At 50.2% G+C, this 23,749-nt stretch overlaps 1 protein-coding gene across 2 annotated transcripts; it reads right to left on the bottom strand.

The window, feature by feature from the left end:
* Nucleotides 1–642: 642 nt before the first annotated feature.
* SORD (sorbitol dehydrogenase) lies at nucleotides 643–22,683 on the bottom strand. Of its 2 annotated transcripts, XM_074917190.1 has the most exons (9): nucleotides 22,518–22,683; nucleotides 18,917–18,950; nucleotides 18,050–18,214; nucleotides 15,798–15,957; nucleotides 13,281–13,399; nucleotides 12,780–12,845; nucleotides 4,540–4,715; nucleotides 3,601–3,722; nucleotides 643–1,932 (listed from the first exon to the last, which is right to left on the bottom strand). In XM_074917190.1, the coding sequence occupies exons 1-9, from the start codon at nucleotides 22,575–22,577 to the stop codon at nucleotides 1,767–1,769; spliced, it is 1,068 nt and encodes a 355-aa protein (XP_074773291.1). In that variant the 5' UTR covers nucleotides 22,578–22,683; the 3' UTR covers nucleotides 643–1,766. The 2 variants fall into 2 exon arrangements, with proteins under 2 accessions (XP_074773291.1, XP_074773290.1); XM_074917189.1 differs by lacking the exons at nucleotides 18,917–18,950; nucleotides 22,518–22,683 and adding an exon at nucleotides 18,648–18,859.
* Nucleotides 22,684–23,749: the final 1,066 nt, after the last annotated feature.

The raw sequence follows: 23,749 nt of genomic DNA, 5'->3' as shown, positions 1-23,749 counted from the left end.
AAACAAGCCCCCCTGGACCACAGGGAGTAGGTCTCCATTTCCCAGTCACAGCAGGGTCCTGCAATTGCCAGCAGTCCCCCAGCCATGCCCATGGGCCTTCCCCCAGCACGGGAGCCGGGGGCCAGGAGAGCCCCAGGACTCAGAAAGAAGCCCCAGCTCAGCCCCACAGCTGACGGATGGGCAGTCTTCCCCTCCCGTGGCCATTGCACACCCTTCAGCATGGTGCACTTTCGCAGTTCCTGCATGGGCTCTGCTACCACCACATTTGATTACGGGGCCAGGCTCCCAGACAGGTTTCACACTGACACATTAACAACCTGGTTTACTCTGAGCAGTACTCTGCTTTTCTTTCTGGCTATGGAAAGTTCCCCTGCGTTATATCTTAGCCCTGTAAAATACAGCATGGACTTGCAGACTTCTACCTCTGCCAAGACTAACTTGGCCACCTCTGAAATAAATACAAGCTGAGGATTTGCAAGCGGTTGGGTTGTTTAAGGTTCCATGGTCCTGTCACCATCAAGCTCAGCTGCAGCCTGGCAAAACCCAACAGTGCAACAGCCCAGGGGTCTGCACAGTCCCCAGGACCCAAAGTCACAGACCCCTTCAAACCACCCACCCAACACTTTAATGGACACAAACACATCAAGTAGGTGACATTTACTGAGGAAGGTTCAGTACCCAGCCCAAGAAAGGGACTGATCTCTCAGTACAAAAATTAACATGACTGTAATCAGATCAGATTTTGTTATCTGCAACCTGCTACCTCGTTAGTACCTCATTCATGGCTCACAAACTCAGCAGGAAGGCCAGATATCCCCCCCAAATTACGATTCGTTCACAGTGGCAAAACCTTTGAGTGATGCTGTCCCTTTACTTCTCACCTGTGCTCCCATCCATGCTAAAAGCGAGCTGTGCCCCAAAACAGCAGCCCCTCCGTGGGAGTTACATAAGGACAGGGCTCCCTGCGGCCCCAGCCACAGACAGGGCTGTTTCCCTGGGAGCACATGGCAGCCTGCCCTGCGGTGTTCCTTCTGTTCCACGGGGAGCTGCTGGGGGGTCCCAGCTGGTCCCCAGACTAGCTTCTTCAGAAAAGCTCTGAGCTTTGGGTCTGCAGAGTGCTAATTGCAAAGAGCATGGAGAGAATGATCTGAACGTCTAGATGCTTCCGGTAGAGGTGGGCTGGCCAGGCTTTGTTCCACAGGCTGTTACAGTCCCCAGGCGTGCCCGAGGGAAGGTGCAACTGGAGGGCCGAGTGTTCACCTAGAGCCACCCCACAGCCAGGGACTGCCACGCGGGAAGAGCTGGGGCAAGCAGAGCCCTGGGGCAGTGCTGGGGCAGGAAGGTGGAGTGCCAGCATCTCCACCCTCCCCTCTCCCATGTGGCTGGCAACACCCTCCCCCAAATCCCACGGCCACGCAGGCAGCTCTGCCTGGTGTGTGCAAAGACACCCGGGCTCTTCTGCATGTGGGTCCAGCGAAGAAGAGCCAGCTGTGTGAACCATCCCTAACCAAACAAACAGCAACATTTTGATTCAACTATTCCCTATTGGTTCTCCATTTGTAGTTAATACCTGTCAATACTCTAATGGTGTATCCCTCGGTGCCACTCACCCTCATTATTGTTTGATTTTCTAGCCCTATTAGAAAGTGGTGCCTGCATAAGGTGACTGTGTAAACATGCAACAGCCATACATCAGCCTCCTGTGGCCTCATGCTTCATCTCAGGCAGGCAGTGTAAGGGGCGAGAGAGCCAGGCACCGCTGCATCTCAGGGGTTGTGGTCGCTGGGGTCACACTTCAGCATGACTTTGACCCCCTCACCCCTCTTGGTGGTCTCGAACGCCTCAAGAGCCTTTTCCAGGGGGAAGCGGTGCGTAACCAAGGGCTTGACATTAATCCTCTTGGATGCGAGCAGAGCAATTGCCACAGGCCACCTGCAAGGGAAACAGAGAGCAGGAGATGTGAGTAGTCACCAGTTTGGAGCTTCAAGGAAAGAGCACGGAGGAGCCTGGTTTCACTAGAGTCATTTCCTTAGCCCAGGCAACCAAGGGGACGTTTGCCCACAATCTTCTGGAGGGGGAACCTCAAGCACCAGGCATAGGAGATGCGACAAGCCAACTGTTTTGGGCTGCCCAGCACCAAGACAGGCACTGCTACACACATCTGTTAGTTGGCTGTGCTTCACCTGCAAAAGGCTGAGTAACAATCGCAGGAAACAACTGTACTTCTGAAGCAGCAAATGAAAAACAAACTGCCGTGCGCCATTCTACTCTCGCCCGGCCTCCCTGCCTGCAGACTGATCACTGCTGACGTTCAAACTCACAGACTTGGTGCAGGGAGAAGAAAAAGCCTCAGTCAGCTTCAAGTCTCTTTGGCAGAGACTCACTAGATTGCCTTGCTGCTCCATTTGAATGGACCAAATGAGACTGATGGGGATACAAAGGAATGCAGAAGCTAATCTAATTCCCAAACTGCTACTTAAAGACATTTCTCCTTTTAAGGAGCTTGACTACATCTCATAAATCCTTCCTGGAAAACAATCTTTACAGACTAAGTGAAGTTTCTTGCTCCACTAGCAAGAAACTACAGCTCTGAGAAGAGCAAGAACCAGGCTGCAAAGGTGCAGTGCTGGATCTCAAGCCTTGTCTCAAAGAGAGGACAGCTGAGCTTCTCCTGCCTTCAGGATAAGGCCAGCTTTCAGCACACTCACAGACCTGCCTGTCCACCAGCCATGCAGTTCAGCTCTCTGGAGAGAGCACATACACCCTCAGCCTGGCTCAAGACATATCTTCAGCTCCAGCAAAATGATGAAAACTAAACAAGGCTCTTGCTCATCCCAGCAGTCGCTGATCTCCAACAAAACTGACGACGTGATTTCCTTCCATAACGAGCAAGGAGAGCAGAGCTGGGTAGAGCCTGGCATAGGATGTGGCACTTGGGATTTTGACTTTTTGCCCAGAATTAAGATTCCCCATATCCTGTGCCTCCAGATGGACAATATAGCAGTTAGGAAGGTGGATGCCAGGAGGCAGTCAGCTTTTCACAAAGCAGTGTGTGAGGTCAGGGCCAGGCCACACTGCTGCTTAGAGATCTCCCAGCACAAAGGGCGGAAGCAGCTAAAAGCTGTGTGCTCCTCCACACCATGCCATGAGTCAGCACACTTGTGGACAAGCCACTCTTTCCCAAAACACCCCCAGCACCTGGCCTTTCCCTTCTACAGGGCATAAGAGTTGAAGGCACAAATGTTAATTTATGATTTTTCTTTCCATTTTGGCCTGATTGCTTGCAGCAGAGTAAGGGTTTATTGTATCTCTTCCTTTCTTTGCACCAAATGCTGCATGAAATGGGACAGTGTGACAACCCAGCTGGGCTACTTTGTTGTTCTCAAGTTTGCACTGCAGGTCTCATCCAGGAGCCAAGGCATGAAACACAGGACACATGGGTTAGACTGTCTGCACTGCAGCACTGGCATTTGGAGTCACATAAGGGTTAATGAACTGTAAGGAAAACAAGACTTTTCCACATCCTCTCTCCTTGTGGAAAGCAAGAATTTCTTAAGGACAGACTTGGAGACACATCAGCCCAGGCTACACAAGACTCACGTGTTGCAGTAACGGAATATCCCCCGGATATCCACCTCCCGCACAGCGGCATTCACAATGGGCACAGTGACCATATCAGGCCCCAGCCCCACCAGCACCAAGGTCCCACCAGAACGAGTGGCCTGGAGAACAAACACACAAATACGTTCTATTTTGCAAAATACAGTCACCAGAGCCTGTGCAGCAGTCTGCAAAAACCATAAAGCCATACTTTGTGGCTGTAATGGACTGGCCAGGGCACGGTGGAGAAGCCAGGGGAGAGGCAGGATGCTGTCAGGAGCCCGTAAGTGTGAAACACACAATAAACAAGCAATCTTTCAAAAACCTCTGAAGGATTTTAGTATCTAAATCTCATTCTGAAAAATGGCCAGCACTTACGAGTACAAAAAGTACTTTCAGATTTCAATGAGAGAGATTTAAAACTAAGAGCCTCATGCTCCACTGGAATTTCTCTTTGTGCAGCTTGTCCCATTTGTCTTCCGTCCTTGTGAAACTCTGCACTACCTTCTGTTAAGTAGTTCATGACAGCAAAATATCCCCTCCTTAACTGTTTTCTTCACCTGCTAGAATTAATTTTCTTAATTATTCTCCATATTTGGTCATAACTTCAACTTAATGGAAGATGCTGTCCTGCTTGTACCAGCTCCCTGACACTGCTGTGTAGCCATGCTTGGGTTTTGGACTCTTACTCTAGTCTCCTGGTAAGTGGTAAAGCACCTGAGCATCAAATCAGACAATTATCCCCATGCTGCCTGCAAAGACGTTAACTCTGGAACTGTCTCTCTTAGTTTGTCATCTAACGAGCACCTTCTCTCCCTCACACCAAGCCCACTGAAATGAAGCACTCTGGGAGTGAAAGAGCAGTCATTCACTGCGGCGTCCCAGAAACAGAAAAGCCAATGCCATCACTGCTCTACCCTGGGGACGGGTGGTACTCACATAAATGCCAGCCTGGATGCAGGCTTGCACTCCCGTACACTCCACAGTTATCTCAGGCATGCAGCCAAGCAGACTTTCCACTTTGGAGGCCACCTCCTGCGGGGTCTCGTTCTTCACCTGAATGGTGAAATCTGCCCCCATCTCCTTGGCTTTTTGCAGGCGAGAGGCAGATAAATCTGGGGAAAGATGAAACGAGTCAAGAATTGAAGCATTATGTGAAGCAAAAGGGGAGAAAGAACTTGAGCCTGCAATCTGCTTCCTAGCCCCACCTAACAACTCAACAGAGCCACCTTGTCTGGTGGCCAGGTGTCAACTTCCCAGGAGAGAAGACAACATTTGTTACATGGTAGGACAATGGGGGAAACTGCAGCCTGCTAGTACCTTCTCAAGAATGTATGTAGACCACCTAAACCAAAGGGCTTCCCACCCCTGATGCCAGTGGGCCACCATCAAGGAGTCCTGATGGAAGCACAGATGTCTGGGGTCTGAACACATGTTCACAGGGCAGAACACAACCAGGAGAGCAAAAGGTCTCTGTCCCTCATATTCACACAGCCCTCACAGAGGAGGCAGGGAGGAGACTGGATCACTTTTCTGGGTAGGCAGAGAAGGATGAGTGATGAGGACAACTTAAAGACACAGGAGGTGCCAAAGGCTTTCCAGCTGCAGAAGAGGGTGTGCTTCACAGAATCACAGAATCATCTCGGTTGGAAAAGCCCTTGAAGCTCCTCCAGTCCAACCATGAACCTCACCCTGACCATTCCCAACGCCACCAGATCCCTCAGTGCTGGGTCAACCTGACCCTTGAACCCCTCCAGGGATCCCGGGGACTCCCCCCCTGCCCTGGGCAGCCCATTCCAACGCCCAACAGCCCCTTCTGCACAGAAATCCTTCCTCAGAGCCAGCCTGACCCTGCCCTGGGCAGCTTGAGGCCATTCCTTCGGGGCCTGGCGCTGGCTCCTTGGCTCCAGAGACTCATCCCCCCTCTGTGCCCCCTCCTGGCAGGGAGTTGCAGAGGGCCAGGAGGTCTCCCCTCAGCCTCCTCTTCTCCAGACTGAACCCCCCCAGTTCCCCCAGCCGCTCCCCAGCAGACCTGTGCTCCAGACCCTGCCCCAGCTCCGTTGCCCTTCTCTGGCCACGCTCGAGTCATTCAATGGCCTTTTTGGGGTGAGGGGCCCAAAACTGAACACAGGAATCGAGGTGCAGCCCCACCAGTGCTAAGCACAGGGCTCAGATCCCTTCCCTGTCCCTGCTGGCCACGCTGGTGCTGACACAAGCCAGGATGCCATTGGCCTTCTTGGCCACCTGGGCACACTGCTGGCTCATGTTCAGCCGGCTGTCAATCAACACCCCCAGGCCCCTCTCTGACTGGCAGCTCTCCAGCCACTCCTCCCCAAGCCTGTAGCGCTGCTGGGGGTTGTTGTGGCCCAAGGGCAGCCCCCGGCATTTGGCCTTATTGAAACTCCCCCAGTTGGCCTCAGCCCATCGCTCCAGCCTGGCCAGGTCCCTCCATAAGTCTCTCAAAGAGCTTAAAAGCATAAACTCACAGCTGAAATCCACACCATGCAAAGCAATGTCTGAGTGAAGGAACAGCTGCCACTGCTAGACTCAAGAGGTGTCTTCTAATATCATCAGTCGGTAGATCTCTCAGTTTCTCTTTGGTACTGCAGGAACACCAAGAGCGTGCCAAGACAAACTAGAAGGTCAAGCTTAACACAAAGGGCGCATCGATGCTGCAGTCAGGAACCAGAGCAGGAACAGCCATGGCCCAGCACGGGTGCGCTGCTGTCCCATCGCTGCAGAGCAGAGGAACCTCAGTGCAGGCAAAGACAAAAGGCAGCAGGAGGGCAGGACAGACAGGACAGTGCTGAGCTACAGCACTGTTTGTACAGTTTGAACAACGCCGTTGTGTCTTACCAAAGCTGCCACTGTCTAAGCCTGCACTACCCAGTGTCTCTCTGGCAATGACTCTTTCATGAAGCAGCTTCACCAACTAATGCAGGACCTTAATCCATTAGTGAAAACGGACTGTAAAAAACCACATTATACACACACTTAGCAAGTTAACCTGGGGATGGGCCTACAATGAGGCAAAAAAGCACCACTCGCTTTTGCATCTTCCTTCTGTGGCTCTCAAGATCATTTCCTATTGCTCATACCCTCAAGGATACCTCTCAAAGGGCACTAGGCAGAGGCAATGTTGCTCTGACCTTGTTCCCTGATGGCCCAAAAATCACGTGGCTATGGACAGCACGGCACCAAGAAGTCTTTCTGACAGGAGACATCAGGCTCAGAGGATCATTAAAGCGGCCAACTGACTTCTAATAGTACCAGATGAGAGCAGATCATGAGCTCTCTGAGGGCTTCCTCAGTGAACCACCAGCAGATGCTTTCAGCTGAGTGAACTGCAGAATGCATTAGTTGTCAACACTAAGTGCGTCCCTGCTGTTACAGACCTCTCCCATCCTTTTACCCTAGCTTGTAACAGCACTTGGAGGCTGTTGAGCATCTCTCAAGCAGTTTCTTCACAGATGAATAAGCAAGCAAGCCCATAAAAAAAAGGGAGTGGATCTAGGAATATGGTGGATCTCAGATACTCCATTAACAGAGCAACAAAGCTGGTGATCATAAATGTCTGCGAGGGCATGGCTGTAATCTCGTACTCTGTCCAGAGGGATCATGGAATTCTAGAATGGTTTGGGTTGGAAGAGACCTTGGAAAAGATCATTCAAATCCAGCCCCCCTGCCATGGGCAGGGACACCTTCCACTAGCCCAGGTTGCTCAAAGCTCCGTCCAACCTGGCCAACACTTTCCAAGGATGGGGCAGCCACAGCTTCTCTGAGCAACCTGTGCCAGTGTCTCACCACCCTCACAGTAAAGAATTTCTTCCTTATATCTAACCTAGATCTACCGTCTTTCAGTTTAAAACCGTGCCCCTCATCCCTCGTAGACTCCCTGATCAAGAGTCCCTCCCACCTTTCCTGTAGCCCCTTTAAGTCCTGGGAGGCTGCTCTAAGATCTCCCTGGAGCCTTCTCCAGCTGAATCACCCCAACTCTCTCAGCCTGTCCCCATAAGGGAGGTGCTCCAGCCCCCTGATCGTCTTCATGGCCTCCTTTGGACTTCCTCGAGTAGGTCTGTCTCCTTTTGCTGGGGCCCCCTGAGCTGGACCCACACTGCAGGGGGGGTCTCATGAGAGCAGAGGGGGAGAATCCCCTCCCTGTACCTGCTGGCCATGCTTCTCTTGATGCAGCCCAGGACATGATTTGCTTTCTGGGCTGCGAGCACACACTGCTGACACATACTCAGTTTTCCATCTACTAATATCCCCGAGTCCTTCTCCTTGAGGCTGCTCTCAATCCACTCATCACCCAGCCTGGATTTGTGCTTGGGATCACCCCAACCGATGTGCACTTGGCCTTGCTGAACGGGCCACCTCTTGACAGCACTGTAAATACCTTCTGAAGATCCATAAAATGGTTTGTGCCATGGTGTGAGCTGCCCTGGCAGGTAGCCACACTGTCTCTTCTCTTCCACGTCTCCTGGAAGGAAGCCATCCATCCTTCTCCAGGCACCAATGGTGACCAGGACATACCTGGAGGTAAGGAGGTGGACAGCAGAGAAGAGTGGCATTTCCCAGGCAGAAACAACCTCTTTGCCTTACACTGGTCTACAGGGGCCTGTGTGCTGGCACTGGAAAAGACATCTGGACCACAGGTGGAAACTGAGCTGTAACCAAGGTTTCCTAGAGCCAAAACCGAAGGGTGAGCAATGTCACCTGCCAGAGGTCCTAGGCTTAAAGACTCAGAAAATGATGCCTTTGCCAGGGGCATGCTCCTCTCCAGGACACACAGCGTACCCATCCGCCACAAAGAGGGAAATACCCCTCTCACCAGCGCACTGTCTTCAGAGAAGTCAGAGATGGGGGTGGGGGAAAATATCAAGGGAAAAGAGAAAGAGGCCAGTGCTCCGACACGAGCTGTTCTGATTCAGTCCCAGCGCTGGGAGGAAGCCAGGCCAGAGAAGCTACCCTGCCCGTCACACAGCAAATGTGACATTACCTACTGCCAGGGCAGTGATGGATGTGCCCCCACCAGCAGCGGGAGGGCTTGGGATGCCAAGCGCAGGCACACACACCAAGGTGAGCACCCAGGAGACCTGTGCATGGAGTTTCAGTAAGGGATAACAAAGGGTAGTAAAATGCAGAAGAAGGAGGAAAAGCCAAGGCTTAAAAGTAAGGGCAGCACCACCCTCAAGCCTGGATGTGGGATCTTGTTCCTGTGGCGTTAGTCATGTCTCTCCCTCCCCAGCTCTCAGCATTGGGCCTCAGGCTGTGTGTAGTCATGCTTGACCCTCTGCTAGCTGAGCTGCACTCAGAGACCTCCCATGAAGTAAGAGCGTGGGCACGTGCATTTCTGAGGCACCTGAAGTGCTAAGGAACACTCCTGCCTGGCATGGCTGATGTCTCCCAAATCTCAATGTACAGCAAGGAGACCACAGAGGCTCAACAATGCTCCCAGCAATGGACCAAACTCTCCATGAAGTTTAGTCTCAAAACACCAGCTGGCAGCAGCCACAGCTGGATTCAGCCATTTATAGTCCCTGCCCAGTCACTAACACATTTCATACTGTCTCTTTGGCAGAAATGCACCCAGAGGCAGTGTCCTGGAGTAACAGGCCCTGCCAGCCAGTGCATTTCAAAGCTGCCATAAAAATCACTCTCAGGCAGAAAAAACCCCTTTCCTATAGTTGGACTCTGGCTTGCTGAACTGCTCGGGAAGGAAGCCCTCGCGTCAGAGGCATACAGGACGCAGCAGCGATACGTCAGACTGGGTCAGGGCTGTGATAACCTGGCCTAGGTGAATCACTGCTAAGCACTTGCTGACAGACCTGCAGGTTATCAAATGAGAAAGTTACAGTATTGTTTAGTGCTCCAGAAACTTGTGAGTCTTGAGAAGTACCAAGTCATTTGGATTTTAAACCTCACTGTGGCTGAACTCCACACAACTCTTGGAAAACTGGTCAATTATACAATTAAAGGGTTGCAGCTTGCCTCTAGTCAGAAACTTGTTTTTACTTCCGAGCCACTGGAGCTAATTAAAATTGTGGCTGCCAGACTAAGGGTAGCCCATTCTCATATCTCTGCTCCCACGGAAGTTATCAAATTACACTTAAGCTTCTCGTAATGCTTTATGAGCCAACTTAACAGGCAAATATTCTTGAAGCTCTCACACTTTCTATCTTGATCTTCTTTCACAAAGGAGTTGAACTCTGTCCAGTTATTCACCTTCCCTGACCTTGACTTCCAGGGTTTCTGGAGGCACTGGTACCCAGGACTTCAGATTTATACAGCACAAGGGGAATGGTTTTACTTAAGTAGGAATTCCTAAGTGCACCTTTAGTGACAGACAGAGTAAGGCAGACAGCCATATGAATACCCAGACTGTCACTTCACTTGCTGGGGAATAAGGCTGCTTTTTCACATGCCTCTGAAGAGAAAAGCAGCTTTTCAGAGCAACAGCAATGTTGGCAGCAAGGCAGAAGGACAGGAGAAGGTTGCCCATAAATATCAATCACACCCACTCAACAGCAGAGTGGAGAAAGCCACAGACATTAGGAAGAGTAGGTGAGGACCCACAAACCAAACTGATCTGCTGCACCCAACTGCAGTCCATTAAATACATCAACCCCTGCCCCCACAAGGGAGAACACTAGTCTGCCAGGAACAAAGCAATTCAGGGAGAAGAGCAAAGGTTCTAAGAAGCACTAATACCTTTTATCAGGCAAGCTGCTCTGTCTGGGAGGAAAGGCAAGCTTTGGCACACACAGGCCTTTGGAAGGGCAGGGCTGAGCGTGAGTCTCTAGCTACAGTGCCAGCTGCTTGCTGCCCAGGTGTCCCAGGGAAAGGGACCCAATCCCTTGGCAGAGGTGTAACTTCCCAAAATTCATTGACTCCAGGTGTGCCAAAGACACTCACTGCAGAAGCTGTAGGAGGCGAGCTCTCCCCAGGTCAGGAAAAAGCTCTTCTAGATGTTTCTGTATTTGTGTGCAGCTTGTCAAAACAAACATAAACATTTAAAGCCTTAAGTGCTGCACAGACAAAGCCCTTCACAGAAAAACACATCATAAAAACTCCAGGCAATGAATTCAAAGAAGCTGGTAGCAAAGTACAAGGGGACTTTTGTGGGCAGACAGTTGCCTCATAGGTGTTGGCTCCTAAAGTCTATGCAAAAAGCAGTTCCTTGAGAAGGGCAGCAAAATCCCCAGTGGCAACGAGCCAAACTAAATCCATTCCTCAGCTCATGTCACGTACAAATACTCAACTATAGACAGCACCTCCATGGGTGCTCTGAGCATCTCAGCCAAACACCTTTAAGGTGGGAGATGTCTACAAGTCAGGATCATTACCTAGGTCAAGATATAAAGATAAGAAGGGTTAATTCCATGTAGCCAAGTTTGCTGACCCTACAATCCAGGTACCAAGAACTTCCTATGGCCACCTGGAGCCCTGTGCCACATGCCACACAGACCTACTTGCCAGAGGTCCCCAGGAGCAGTCTACAGGCAAAGGCGACATCAGCTCCCAGTGTTACTGGGAAGAATGCACCCAGGCAGGACTGGGGATGGGGTGGCAGGCTGAACCAGCTGCCCCAGCCCCACCAACCCCTGCCAGCTCACCAAGCCCTTCCCCACCCAAAGACCCGGTCACCCACCAGCCCCTACACCAGCTCAGCCCAGCAGCAAGGTTCCTCATACGTGATTCAAGAGGCAGAGCTGCTCTTCCTGCTATAGCAAACATCATCCTCAGATGACAACACTGCAAAATCTGAGGCCCAGACTGATCACGTTCATCAAGCACACACCTGCAGGGTGGGGTCAGCAGAACAAAAAATGCCCTGGACTTGGCAGCAAGTGGATTTAGGGAGGAGAAGGCAAGAATCTGCCTGTGGTTTTGACATGAGCTACTACTAAAGGATGCTTCCCCAAAGGCAAGAGGTGGGACCTGAATTTTGTCTCTCAGACTGAAATGGAAACACAGTAATCAGAGAGGTCAAAAATACACCTGGTCTGAAGTGTGGGAGGTGGTGTAACAGCCTTCTGAAAGGTCCAGTTTGGGGCCTTGGCCCAAAACCACTGCAGCAACCTGTGTTTGACGTCTAGTTGTACCTATAACTGCTCCTCCCAGTCATCACCACTCAGAAGGATCAAAGAGTAGCAGCAGGATCTGGAAACACCACTTCCAGGCTCTGTTCAAACACCAGGTGGAAATTTCAATCAGTGAACCAATCCTGAGGTTACTCCAGCTCTCCGTTCTATGTGTAGCAAGCTGCGGGCAGTTATGTAAGGAAGGCCCATTTCCAAAATACAGGGACCCTGAAAAGGCCATTTCAGTCACTGTGGATAATCAGTGGAAAATTAACCCCCCAGCAGAAAGAAGGGCAGCAAAGGACTGGAGAGGCACAATGTGGCTGCATCCAGAAAGGACTGTGCAACCACTGTGTCCAGGCCACCACCTAGCACTACAGGAGGAAGGAAAAAAACCTGCTCAGAGCAAACCTCCAAGAACAGCTCCAAACAGGGTAAAAAACATGCGGTGTTGCCTGGTCTGCATGCCTAGGTGAAGATGAGAAGCAGATATCAAGGTCTCTAAGCACTACAGGGAAGATGAAACCTGATCCTCAAGGCTTGATCTATGAGCCAATGGCAAAACACAAAGCTGAGGTCAGAAGAGCTCAAAATGAAAAAAAAAAACAACAAAAAAACAGTGATCTGAGACACCAGGAGAAAGTGGAGCTTCTGCATCTCAGCGCTTTGTCATACAGATACATCACCCCTTCCCAAAAGACCTGTTCAAGGTCTGAAAAAGGTCTCTAGGCTTGATCCAAGGACCACTCATTAGCCTCTGGTTTATTCTCTTAAGCTACTCCACCTGCATAACTTGGCTGTGCTAGGAAGCAGAAGTCACTACCCTGGTCTGCTAACCTAGCAGAGAAGCACCAGTTGCAACCTGCATCTTCTTACAGATCCCAAAAAATGCAGAAATCAAGTCTTGTCTTGGGGAATGAGGTGTTTATTAGGATTCCCTCCAGACAGGCACACACTCCTACTCCATTCATGAACAGACTTTCCATTGTGCTTGGGCTGCCTTCCCCAACAGGTACCTTGAAGGAATAATCCGGAACTAGTGAAATTGTTGTATCATGGAAAATAGGCACACTCTTAAGGGTTAAAAGGACTCACCTGTAATTACCACAGCTGCTGCACCCATCATCTTAGCAACAAGCACGTTAACAAGGCCAATTGGTCCTGGGTACAAAGGGGAGAAAGAAAACATATGCAACTGCCAGACAGCATCAGCCACAGGCTCTGAGCATGCCCAGAGCTCAGCTTTAGCTCCTAGGCTAAAGGAGGCTCTGAATGAATTTCATAACCATGATCCCAGGGTAGTGAGAGCAGCTACTGCTACATGAGGGGCTCTGCAAGGAGAACACCCCCAGCTCTGCTCCCTCAAGCAGACAGGCTCAGCATGCCCAGACACCACACTTGGCATTTGGGCTGCTCCAAACGCAGCACTGTAGTGCAGCATGGGCAAGGCCAGCCTCAAGCTCCCCCCTGACATCCCTGTAACTCTGCCACAACTCATGCTTACAGCAGAGCCTAGAAGCACAGCTTGCACCCTGCCCAGCCCCCTCCATGCCACTGCAGGCAAGAGAACCCAGGGACTGAGTATGTTCACTGTACCAGAGCCGGACACAAAGACTTTGCTTCCCAGAGTGACTCCCGCTCTTTTGCAGGCATGGATTCCCACGGAAAGGGGCTCGATAAGGGCTCCTTCTTCAAAGGTGACATTATCTGGAAGCCTGAAAGAAACAGACACAAGCAACAGTCACCGAAGAGGTTTATGAGGGTGATGAGGAAATCCACGACACTTGAAGACCAAACATGGGTCTAAATCACAGTGGCAAAATATACTCTCACCCTCAGTCTCAGAAATGCAGGGCTGGAACCCATTTCAAGAGGTTATACTGCCTCTTTCCCTCCTCTGAAGCAGCATCAAGTGCTCCTATCAGTGAGGTCTGCCCAAGCACCAAACACAGGGACCCACAAAACTCCCCATATCATCTCTCCAGTACTTGGTGAGTCAACCTGAAAATTCGCTTTGCCACTCCTTCCCTTTGGAATGAACCCCACAGCTGTGTATACATCACTGTAAAAGCTGCCCTATGGCTGAGACCCACCCCTGAGCTCCCAGACCCCTCGTCTAGGTTGAATCATTCAGCTCCACACTTTTAGAAAACATCTTGCTGCCAACGGTGATGCCACATAAAGCAAAAGCAGCCAGATCCAGGCCTCCTCATCACGCCCTGGATGTCCTCCCCTGATGCACCAAGTGTTTCCACCAGTGGTCCCAGCACGCACCGTCCTAGTAGTGAGGGAAAATGTGTTCCATGGGTATCAAACACCTTTTGGACAGAAACAGCACTGTAATGCAGCTAGCGTAAGTGATGGAAAAAAGCAGAGGGGGGTGAAACCCTTCTGAACTACTGACAGAAATAAATCTCAGCTCCACAATACAGCCCTCCAGAAAACCACCAGTGTGGGCTCTCACACAGAGGGTGCTGGGAGCTGTGTCTGCAGGGAAGGTCTTTCTGACAGCCCTGGGAAGCGCACGGTCAGATCTCAGCCAAGCCAACACAAAGCCAAAGTAATGGAAATGACACTTGTGGGAAGACAGCGGCAAGATATCTGTATGTCCCTTAACTGCAGGAGGCATTAAAAGGCTGACTCCAGGAGTTCAGTTGTCTCAGAGTCTGGCATCACATTTGCTCCTACTGGGTCTGGGCACTGCCCCCATCAATGGGGAGGGCAGCTCTGCAGCACGATCCACCTCCATCAAATTACACAGAGCCTGTTTGCCAGCAGAAGGACAGACAATATCTGCCCAAACATGCGAGAGCCCAATAAGCTCAGCCATCATCTTTTTTTTTAGCAAATCTGTGCTGGCAGAGCAACTTCATGCCAGGGAATGTGCTCTGCATCAGATGGTCACAGCATTGCTGATTTGAAACTGGGAACAGGCTTTGCACTTCAAAGCTTTAAATAAAAAAAAAAACAAACCCAAAACGTAGCCAAAGTATTATTTACTCAAATTGGAGAAAAAAGCAAAACCCTGGAAGAAGACAGCTACAAACCAGTGACTTCCTCCCATGCAAAAACTTGTGATGTTGTCAGAAAATGTTATTTTAACACACAGAAGATCAGTGACAGTGGGTCTGGACAGTGAGAAATTAGTCCCATCCAGACCAGCATTTCATCCTGACAGCAGCTGCTTGGGATCTGTTTTGAAAGAAGCTTCCTGCCTGAGGACTCTCATGAGAAGAGCATTTAAGTGCCTCCTTCCGACTGATGTGATCTTGAACATTTCCTCTGCAGACACCAAAGGTCAAGCCCAAGGACGTTCCTGCTCATGGCAGTACCAGTTCCATACAGACTGAGAAAGAACGAGCTCCACAGATAGACCAATCTCAGGGGGCCCCTACCTTGGACTATTTTTAACTCTTTGTATAAATGCACATATGTGGGTATAACTTGCAGAGGTTTATTTGGGTTTCTAGCGTATTTGCCACAGACTTGCTTTTAAATGTGTCAGTCCTGCCACAATTAAGAACACACTCAAGTTTGCTAACTGGATATGAAAACAGATGTGTAATGCTGGCAGATTAGTGGGGCCAGAGTCACACAAAAAAGCAGTTTAGCAGGGACACTGCTTTCTGTTCCTGTTCTACTCTAAGTAGGATGATTTTGCTTCAAATGACAGAGCAAGGTGTCAGCAGCCAATGTGGTGTTTCCTGAAAATCAGAAATAAAGCAAGCTCAGCTCCAAGAATCAAAGACATTCAGGCACTGTCCTAAGAAGGCAAGGATATAAAAAGACAGCAGAAAAGAAGCCAAGAGCAGGAAGCAAACGGGAAAAGGAAAATATTTAACAGTGGTGACAGCCCAGGAAACATGCAAGAAATGTTTATTTATGTCTGGCACCAGAGGTGCTAAACTACACCTGCCTGACAAACCCTTTGCAAAGGGGCTGCCATCCAAGCCTTATGCATGTTATTCATGGATCAAAACGCAATAAAACCTGTTGTGTTCAAGTAAAGAGTGCTCACTGGAATACTCAAAAGGGCCAAGAGGCAATTGCTTCAGCTAATCCCCCCCCCCCTCAGGGAGTATGTATTTGTCTGCAAAGGAAGCACCGACTAACTTGTAGCAGTAGCTGGCACTGTGCTTGTAGTAGCGGCACAAGTTCCCATTATCGGGAGGTGTCGCACAGAAGAAGATGGTTGGAGACAGGTTATAGCGGCCAGTTTTACAGAACTCATCCATTTCTCTTGGGACACCAGGCTCGATGGCCACTCGATCACCTGCCAGGGTGAAAGCAGACTGGGTTATTCGGGAAGCAGGTGGGCACACAGGTACGAGTAGCACCAAACAACCACGAAAGACAGCATGAAAGCCTGGCACAAGAGAAGCATGAGGGACATCTGCTAACTGAGAAAGATCATGCTGCACACACCAGGTAAGCTCTTAACACTTCCTTTGCAGCAGCCTCAGCACCAAGAGCTTCACAGTTACGTGAAAAGAGCTGGTGCTTCAGAGGCACAGACAGAGAGCAGATGGAAGCTCAGTCACATACAAACCTCTCTCCAGCTGCCTTGCACTCAACCTTAGCAGATGAAAAGGCAGCCCTCACCCCAGGCAGTCACACAGTGACCAGACTTTTTTCTGTAGTATCTGTAGTAATAGGAAGAGGAAATAATTATGACAAAGCAGGTGAGCTCTGCTGGCCACCACGCTGTCAGCTGGCAAGGGCTGTTCCTTGGGAAGGAAGCTTATGGTGCAGAAGCACACTCAGGAGTCAGGCAGGAATTATCAGGGAACACAGACATTTTGATGCTGTGATGGAGTAGCTTAGACTGTTGGAAGAACACATGCTACAAGACAAGGAGTAATTATTTAACTGCAATCACGAGGCAGGATGGACTGAAGTAAATGACTGCAATACAACTTGCAAGTACGCAAGCGATAGAAGACAGCCCATTTTATTTGGCAAAGGAAGCCAATCAAAGCCAAATCTCTCAGCGAAGCTCTCCACCAACAGGCTTTCAGTCAGACATGGTGACAAGCAGGAGGATGGACTGCAATAAATAGCCATCGAGCCCACTGCACCGCCTCTGATATGGCCAATGAGGAACGCCTGGGGGTGAGAGGAGCACATACTGAATGTTCTCCCAGCCTCCCATTACATTCAGCTGTGGGGCCTCACAAGCTGCATGTGGTTTCTTTGTATTCAGTAATCCTCAACAATTTCTCCTCTACCTTCCACCATATAAACTATTAGCACCCACATCATCCTTGCAAAGGAGGCCTGCAGGTCTGCTACAACTTAGGTGAGTGCTGCACTTGGCTGCCACTGTCCCTTGCTCTTGTATTGGAGGAACCAGAGAAGAGACAACCTTTATGTGCCCTCCCCCTGCCCTCCACAAGCCTTCAGACCTGTGTCACATGTCCTGGAGTTGTCTCTCCAGCTCCTAGCTAAAGTTTCTTAGTCATTCATCATAGAGATACCACTCCACATCTCATCATCTCCTTGTCCTCTGAAACTTATTCTTTTATATCCCTTGGGAATGGAGGAGACCAGAACTGCATTGCAGAGCTCCAGATGTGCACTGATGTCCTCTGACTGAGTGTCTGTCCCTTTCGTAACACCATTTTTCACAATTAAACATTCCCATGCACTGTGTCAGAGCCAAAGGTCTCACTCTTCAGCAGTGATGGTCAGCCCATCGTATTAGATACGAAGCTGGGTTTGTTTCTTCTGTCGTGGACATCGCTTTATGTTTATCTGCACTGAATTTCACCTGCATCTTATTGCCCAGGCACCCTTAAGGTCTCTCTGTAACTCTTGCTAGCTCTCCCATGTCCTCTCCACACTGCCTAAGTTGCTATCATCAGCAAACTTTGCAAATTTCACCACTTGGCGCATTTTCTAGGACATTCATGAGCACAGCAAACTGTAGAGGTCACACCATGAGGTCTGGTACAGCTGGTCCAATGACCTCTCTCCACTGCGGGAGGCCATTTACTCCTTCAAGAATACACATTGCGAAGAAACATTAACAGCAGGTTGCTGGCAAGACCAACATACGTGGTTTCTGAAACTTTATCTAGCGTCTTCAAAAGGCACCTCGTACAAGCATACACTGCTCTGCATTAAAATAAAGTCAGAGTAGCTGAAGATATTCCAGGATAAAGCATGCCTAAGAAATACCATAAACTACAGTGGCCAAGCTGGGTCATTAACAGCAGCACACTTCTGAAGAAGGTGGTCACACTGCAATTCACAGCTCAGAACTCCAGATAAATTTACCTAACAAAAAAACAGCCTGTTATCAACACACTCTCAGGACTGCCTAGCAGGAAAACATATAAAAAGAGAGTTTTGATTCCAATTACCTGGTTTCAGATGAGTCACCCCTGATCCCACTTTGACAACAGTCCCAGAAGCTTCATGCCCTAACACCATGGGGTCCTTCACGACAAAATCCCCAATTCGACCATGCTGCCAGTAGTGAACGTCAGACCCGCAGATTCCAACAGAATGCATCCGCAGGAGGACCTCTGCCAGAAAAGGACAAAAGGTTCCTTGTAGAAAAATGTATCTTCTTGGGCACTGGGAGAGCAACATGAGTCGCCCCACAACAAAAGCCAAGCCAGCATTGAAACATCCCAATTTTCTAGCATAAAATAAATGTACCAGAACTGCACATGCTTACATTAGGATGGATGGCATATTTGTGAGACATCTGCTGAAATACAAAACTATACAAGGATTTATAAATCAGGAAAGCTTAAAATATGGTAAGACCCCTGTCAACAAAAGCTAATACAGTCTAAAAGGGACATGACTATTACTCTATTACTATAAAAGAGCAAGTCCATTTAATTTTTCCTTCTCCCTCAGCTACATTTTCAGCCCTGGAGAGTTAGTGTATCAAATTTCTATCAGCCCCTATGCCTAGCCTATTAATACTTATACATGCAATAAGATCACCTGACATGTCCCAAGAGCTGTTTAATGTGAAACACATGAGCTGATGAAACAGGAACCAAAAAAAGTCAGATAAAAGAGTGCATCTGTAACTGCTCCAGCTCTTCAAGTGGAAATGCAGCATTCTGTTTCAGCCACAAATTCTTTTTTGGATTGTTTTATACTTTCCCAGAAATATTTTATCTCTTTACAATATCAAGGAGCTACAAAAGAGAATGAGAAAAGAAAGATTAGTAAAGAAAGCAGACAGAAGTAGTCATCTCTAGACCTACCATTGGGACCTGGTTCCGGGACTGGACGGTTTTCCTACGGACAAAAAGAAAAAAAAAGGCATTCAGCTGCTTGTACATAGCCATGGGAATACCTTGTAGAAAGTCAGCCTAGGTTAGCTCAGGTAAATCTGTAAGCAGATCAGGTTTTTGGTTCTGTCTGCTCAATAAGACATTGCTGAGCAATGAGGAGGGATATAAATGTGCAGTCCACACTTCCTCCCTAAGATCACCTCATTTTGCCTCCACAGTGCAGTAATGTGGGCATCCGTTACGAGTGAGCACACAGCCAGCTTGTAAATACACTCTCCAAATTATTTTGCAGTAATTTACCCCTCCCTGCCCAGACAAGAGCCACATACTAAACCTTCCTGCCCTGGAATGGCCTCAAGTTTCAGCTGAATTCTTCATTCCACTCACTGACTGACAAAAAAATTCACCTTCTGTAACCAGGAAGATTCTGAATCACCTATTTCTATAAACCATTAATATTGTAGCATTTATTATTATAAAAAATAAGAAATCTTTTTACTACATAATAATAACTCAAGGTATAAAGAAATTGTAAACATTACTGTAAATCACATTTAAAGTCACATCCCTTTGTAACTGGCACAGCACCTCATTATGGGATGAATGATAAAACCAAAATTATAAAAGCAGTCACTTGACCCCAAGTCACCCTTCCACCCAAAAGTTCTGCAGGCCTTTTGCCTTCACTGAACTCCCTCAGCTGCCTCAAAAGAGAAAGGAGTAATTTTGCTGGGTTTTACAACATCAAGACAGCACAATACCCACCTAGCACCCACCTCTAGGATCATGTCTCTAAGAAAAGCCACATGAAAGTAGTTAGTGCTAACAATGAACTCTTCATAATCCATCTGCTGCTCAAATTTGCATGCATCTTAGACCCCTTTACCCACACCCCAAAATTGGGCATAAGACCTTTCAGCAGACCTCCTATTCACACAGTTCCTTTTCAAAAATTTGGTGCATATACGTTAGCAAGCGTATAACGTTGGTTATTTCTCCTTGCAAGAGCGTCTTCAGTTAGCAAGAAAACTGATCTCTGGATTTGAGAGATGAGCAGCTGTTTTATAGCAGTCCTCCACATAATGAGCTTCACCGGTTAAAAGCTGCTGTGTAACAACAAACACGAGATTTTCTGCTGCCCTGTTGCAGAGAAAGAGGGGTATCCCTTCCTGCTTTTGTGGAGCACTGTTGTGTGTTTTAGCTAATTAAAACACATCCTCAATCCCAGCATATTCTTCAACTGGTACTTTGTACTTCACCAATCTAAACATCACAAAAAAAGAAATTCTGGAAACAAATTCTCAAAGTGCTGGTCTGTTAAAATACCTGCTGAATAATCAGTGCTGTAAGCGGGCAGGACAGCTCAAATTCTGTTGGCTGGAGTGCAAATCAAAGTACAACTCAAGTTGTACTCAAAAAGTACTGGAATTTTCAGTCTTCAGAACTGTATCTGCATTTTCTCTACGTGGAGTGTTTGTTTCGTCCCACTAAGGACACAGTCCAGAGCATTACTTTTAAAGTTGATCTAGATGTAACCTCTTATATAGAAAATGTCCAGTAAGCATGCAATCTGGTAACACGTCAGAGGTACAGACCACCTCAGCTATCTCAAAGGGACTGAACAGAACAGTCCATGGTAAGAGATAAAGCAAGCCAACTTCTAGCTGAATATGTGTATATGGCATTCCTCAGTCCAGAAAAAACCCACTTTTTTTTCAGTACCAGTTCTGTCAAAAAACAGGTATCTTGGTGGAAAGTGAATCCTCTGGCCTGATTTGTAGAAAACAGGGAGTGACCAAACTCTAAGACCCCAAACAATTTCAGGACGCATGTTCTGCTTGCTCTTGTTCACTGAGAGGTTCAGAGACAGCAAGTGGTGTAACTGAGAATATGAAGTAAATGCAGCAAATGCTTTCTGTGAAAGGAGACATATAAAGAGAAGATATGGTACATGCATAAAAAACCAATAAATCCTCAACAGGCAGCGAATGGGAGCCTGTGGCAACCAACTCAGAGTCAAGAAAAATTAAGCCAAAACATTTTTGCGAAACACAGGTCAGCTATAGTGACTCCCCATAGGAAACATGGCCACAAGATTCAAGAAGAGTGTGAGAATTATGAGGAAGATGATCTCACCTAACTTTAGGTATCAGTAATGCAGATATCAAGCTCAGAGTTCACTGCCTAGACTCCTCACTCGATCAGTGGGGCAACGCAATGAGTGCCATTCACGTCATGGCAAAGAAACTTTGGAGAAGCCCAGGCGGATGGCACCCCAAGGGCCTGCCAGCAAGGCCAGGGGAGTGCGGACAACCACCTCCCATGACTCCAGCAGCAGGAATACACCAAGAAAAACTCACACATCTGTGTGTAACACAGTTTAGAGGCCAGCAACACAGACAGGATGAAGCCAGTATCCAAAGTCTCATACACCTTTCTAAATTACAGAGTTTTGGAAGTGTGTTCTTGGACTAGAGGGACCTCACAGTGGTGATGCCTTTTATTTCCAGTAAGTCAGGCTGCATGTGCTTCTAGTGAAGCTATAGTTATACCAAAGGTGGCTGGGAGCCACACAGGAATTACCCACACGAACACTGCTTAGCCTCTGGCACCTGTCACTTGAGCTGTGCAGGAATGGTAAAAAATCAACCGCTTCCCTGATAATCATCGCCCAAATGAGCTGCTGCAGGTATCTACAGTCTGTGTGTTTGTAAGAGCCCTCCTGACAGAACTGTTTGTACAGAAAACTGCCTGTCAATGTTTGTCCATGTAAATCATCCATCCCCTATTTGGCACTTGCCAAACTGGCAAGCAGGAATCTCCAGCAATGATTCAGCACCCAGGCACATCAAGCATTCAGAGTCAGAGATGCAGAATCAGTCTGAAAATCAAGGCCCCCCGACTCCAGCACAAGCACAGGCACGACCCGTGCGGCCGCTCCCTTTGCGCCCTCCTTCCCGCTTCTCACTTGGGCTCCCACCAGCCAGAAGAAGCAACGCCTCGCCCCCCGCTTCTGCCTCCTGGGCAGGCCTTCTTCACGGACCTTCTTCACGGGGCAGTCCGCCGAACAGCACCCGCTCCTTCTCTGCTGCCCCCGTCACCTCCTGCCCACAAAGAGGGGCTCGGGCAGCCGTTAGCCATGGGGCAGCCCCGACCTCCGGGGCTCTCCATGCCCCTCTTGCCCCACGGCTCAGCCCCCCCGAGCACGGGGGCTGCCGCTGCCCTTCCCCGCTCCCAGCCCGGGGCCAGTTCAGCTCACTGACCCGGCACCGACCGGGGGGACGGCGGGGGGACGGGACGCCCCCCTCCCCCGGGCGCTCCGGTGCCGGGGACTCGGCCCCAGCGGGCTCGCGGCCCCGCGGGGAGCCGCCGGCGCGGCGGGGCGGCCCGGCCCGGCTTCCCCCTCCCCGGCCCGGGCCGCGCCGCGGGGCCGAACCCGCCGCCATCCGGCCCGGCCGCGGCCGCCCCACAGCGCCGCCGAGCGCGGCCCCGTCCCGGCCCCCTGCGCCCGGGACCCCGCCGAGCCGAGCCGCGGCGGCCCCGGGGCGGCCCCGCTCCCCCCGGCCCGTACCAGGCGCAGGTCCCCGGCTCGGTGCACCACCACGGCCAGGTTCTGCCCCGGCGCCGCCATGGCTCGGCGCGGCTGGGCTCGGCGCGGCGCCCGGGTCCAAGGGCCAGCGGGGGGGCCTCCCGCGGCGGGGCCGCCCCTCCACCCTCGGCCGCCCTCCGCGGCAGGCCCGGCGCCGCCCCCGCGGCACGGAGCGGGCGGGCCCAGACCCCGGCCGCGGCCCCTGGCCCCCGGCCCCGCTCCCAGCTGCAGGCCACGGACGCCGCGGGGCACCCAGGGCCCGCCAGGCCGCAGCGGCGGGCTCCCTCAGCCCCACCGCCCCCCCCTCCACCCCCCCGGCTCTCGCAGCGCCTGGGGAGCGGCTTCAGGGGGTCCCCAGTGTCCTCCCCGCACCCCCACCCCAGCCCGACTCGGCTGGGGCACGGACACAACGGCCCCGGTGTTCCAGAGCGTAACTGGGTGCCACTGGGCCCTGTCCCCTCTCACAGCACGGCCACCCCGGGGCCTGCCGCTTCCGTGCGAAGTGAGCGGCTCGGTTCAAACCACCGCTGGGGTGAAGCCGCGGCAGCATGGCGCCGTGCACTTTGACTAAAATTCAAGCAAATGCGGGCCCGTGGCCTTGCCTGGACCTGACTGGACACAGCGTCGTTGGAACGCAAGTATCTCAGCTGTGAGAATGGCGTATTGGGAAAAAAAAAAATAAAATTCAGGGATTCGGGGATAAGAGGTTTTCCACCCAAAAAGAGTTGGCAAAGATCTTAAGAAGATTGGTCCCCTAAGACCAGTCTAAAAGCTTTCCGAGCCTGACTTCCTCGGAAAAAGAGAAAATGTACAGGATATGTCATGCAAAGTTGCCAGAACCAGCTAAAAATAGCCTGCACTTCTAATATTACTGCTTCCTGCTGCTTGCATGAATGGGAGTATCTATGAATTTCCTTTCCTTCTTCCAAAAATGTCTCACCTTCCAGGCAGACGAGGGCTGATGCATTTTTTTTCTCCCTATCAGGGTCATTCTCCGTAACACTTACCTGAGTCGGAGTCAGTATCGAATTAGGGGCCGTGAACCACCCCTGTGGTTACTCTGAGGGCAGGGGAAGGAGCGTGTGTGTGAAGGGAGTGTGATGAAACACCTTACTCGGTGTTTACACAGCAACACAATTCCTGCCGCATCCACTACCTTGGTGGATGGAACAGGAATATTTACATTTCTGCAAATTATGGGAAGACAGGGAATG

The sequence above is a fragment of the Athene noctua genome, chromosome 13 (genome assembly GCF_965140245.1).
Source record: "Athene noctua chromosome 13, bAthNoc1.hap1.1, whole genome shotgun sequence".
NCBI lineage: Eukaryota > Metazoa > Chordata > Aves > Strigiformes > Strigidae > Athene > Athene noctua.
This window is presented reverse-complemented; position numbering and strand designations above follow the sequence as displayed.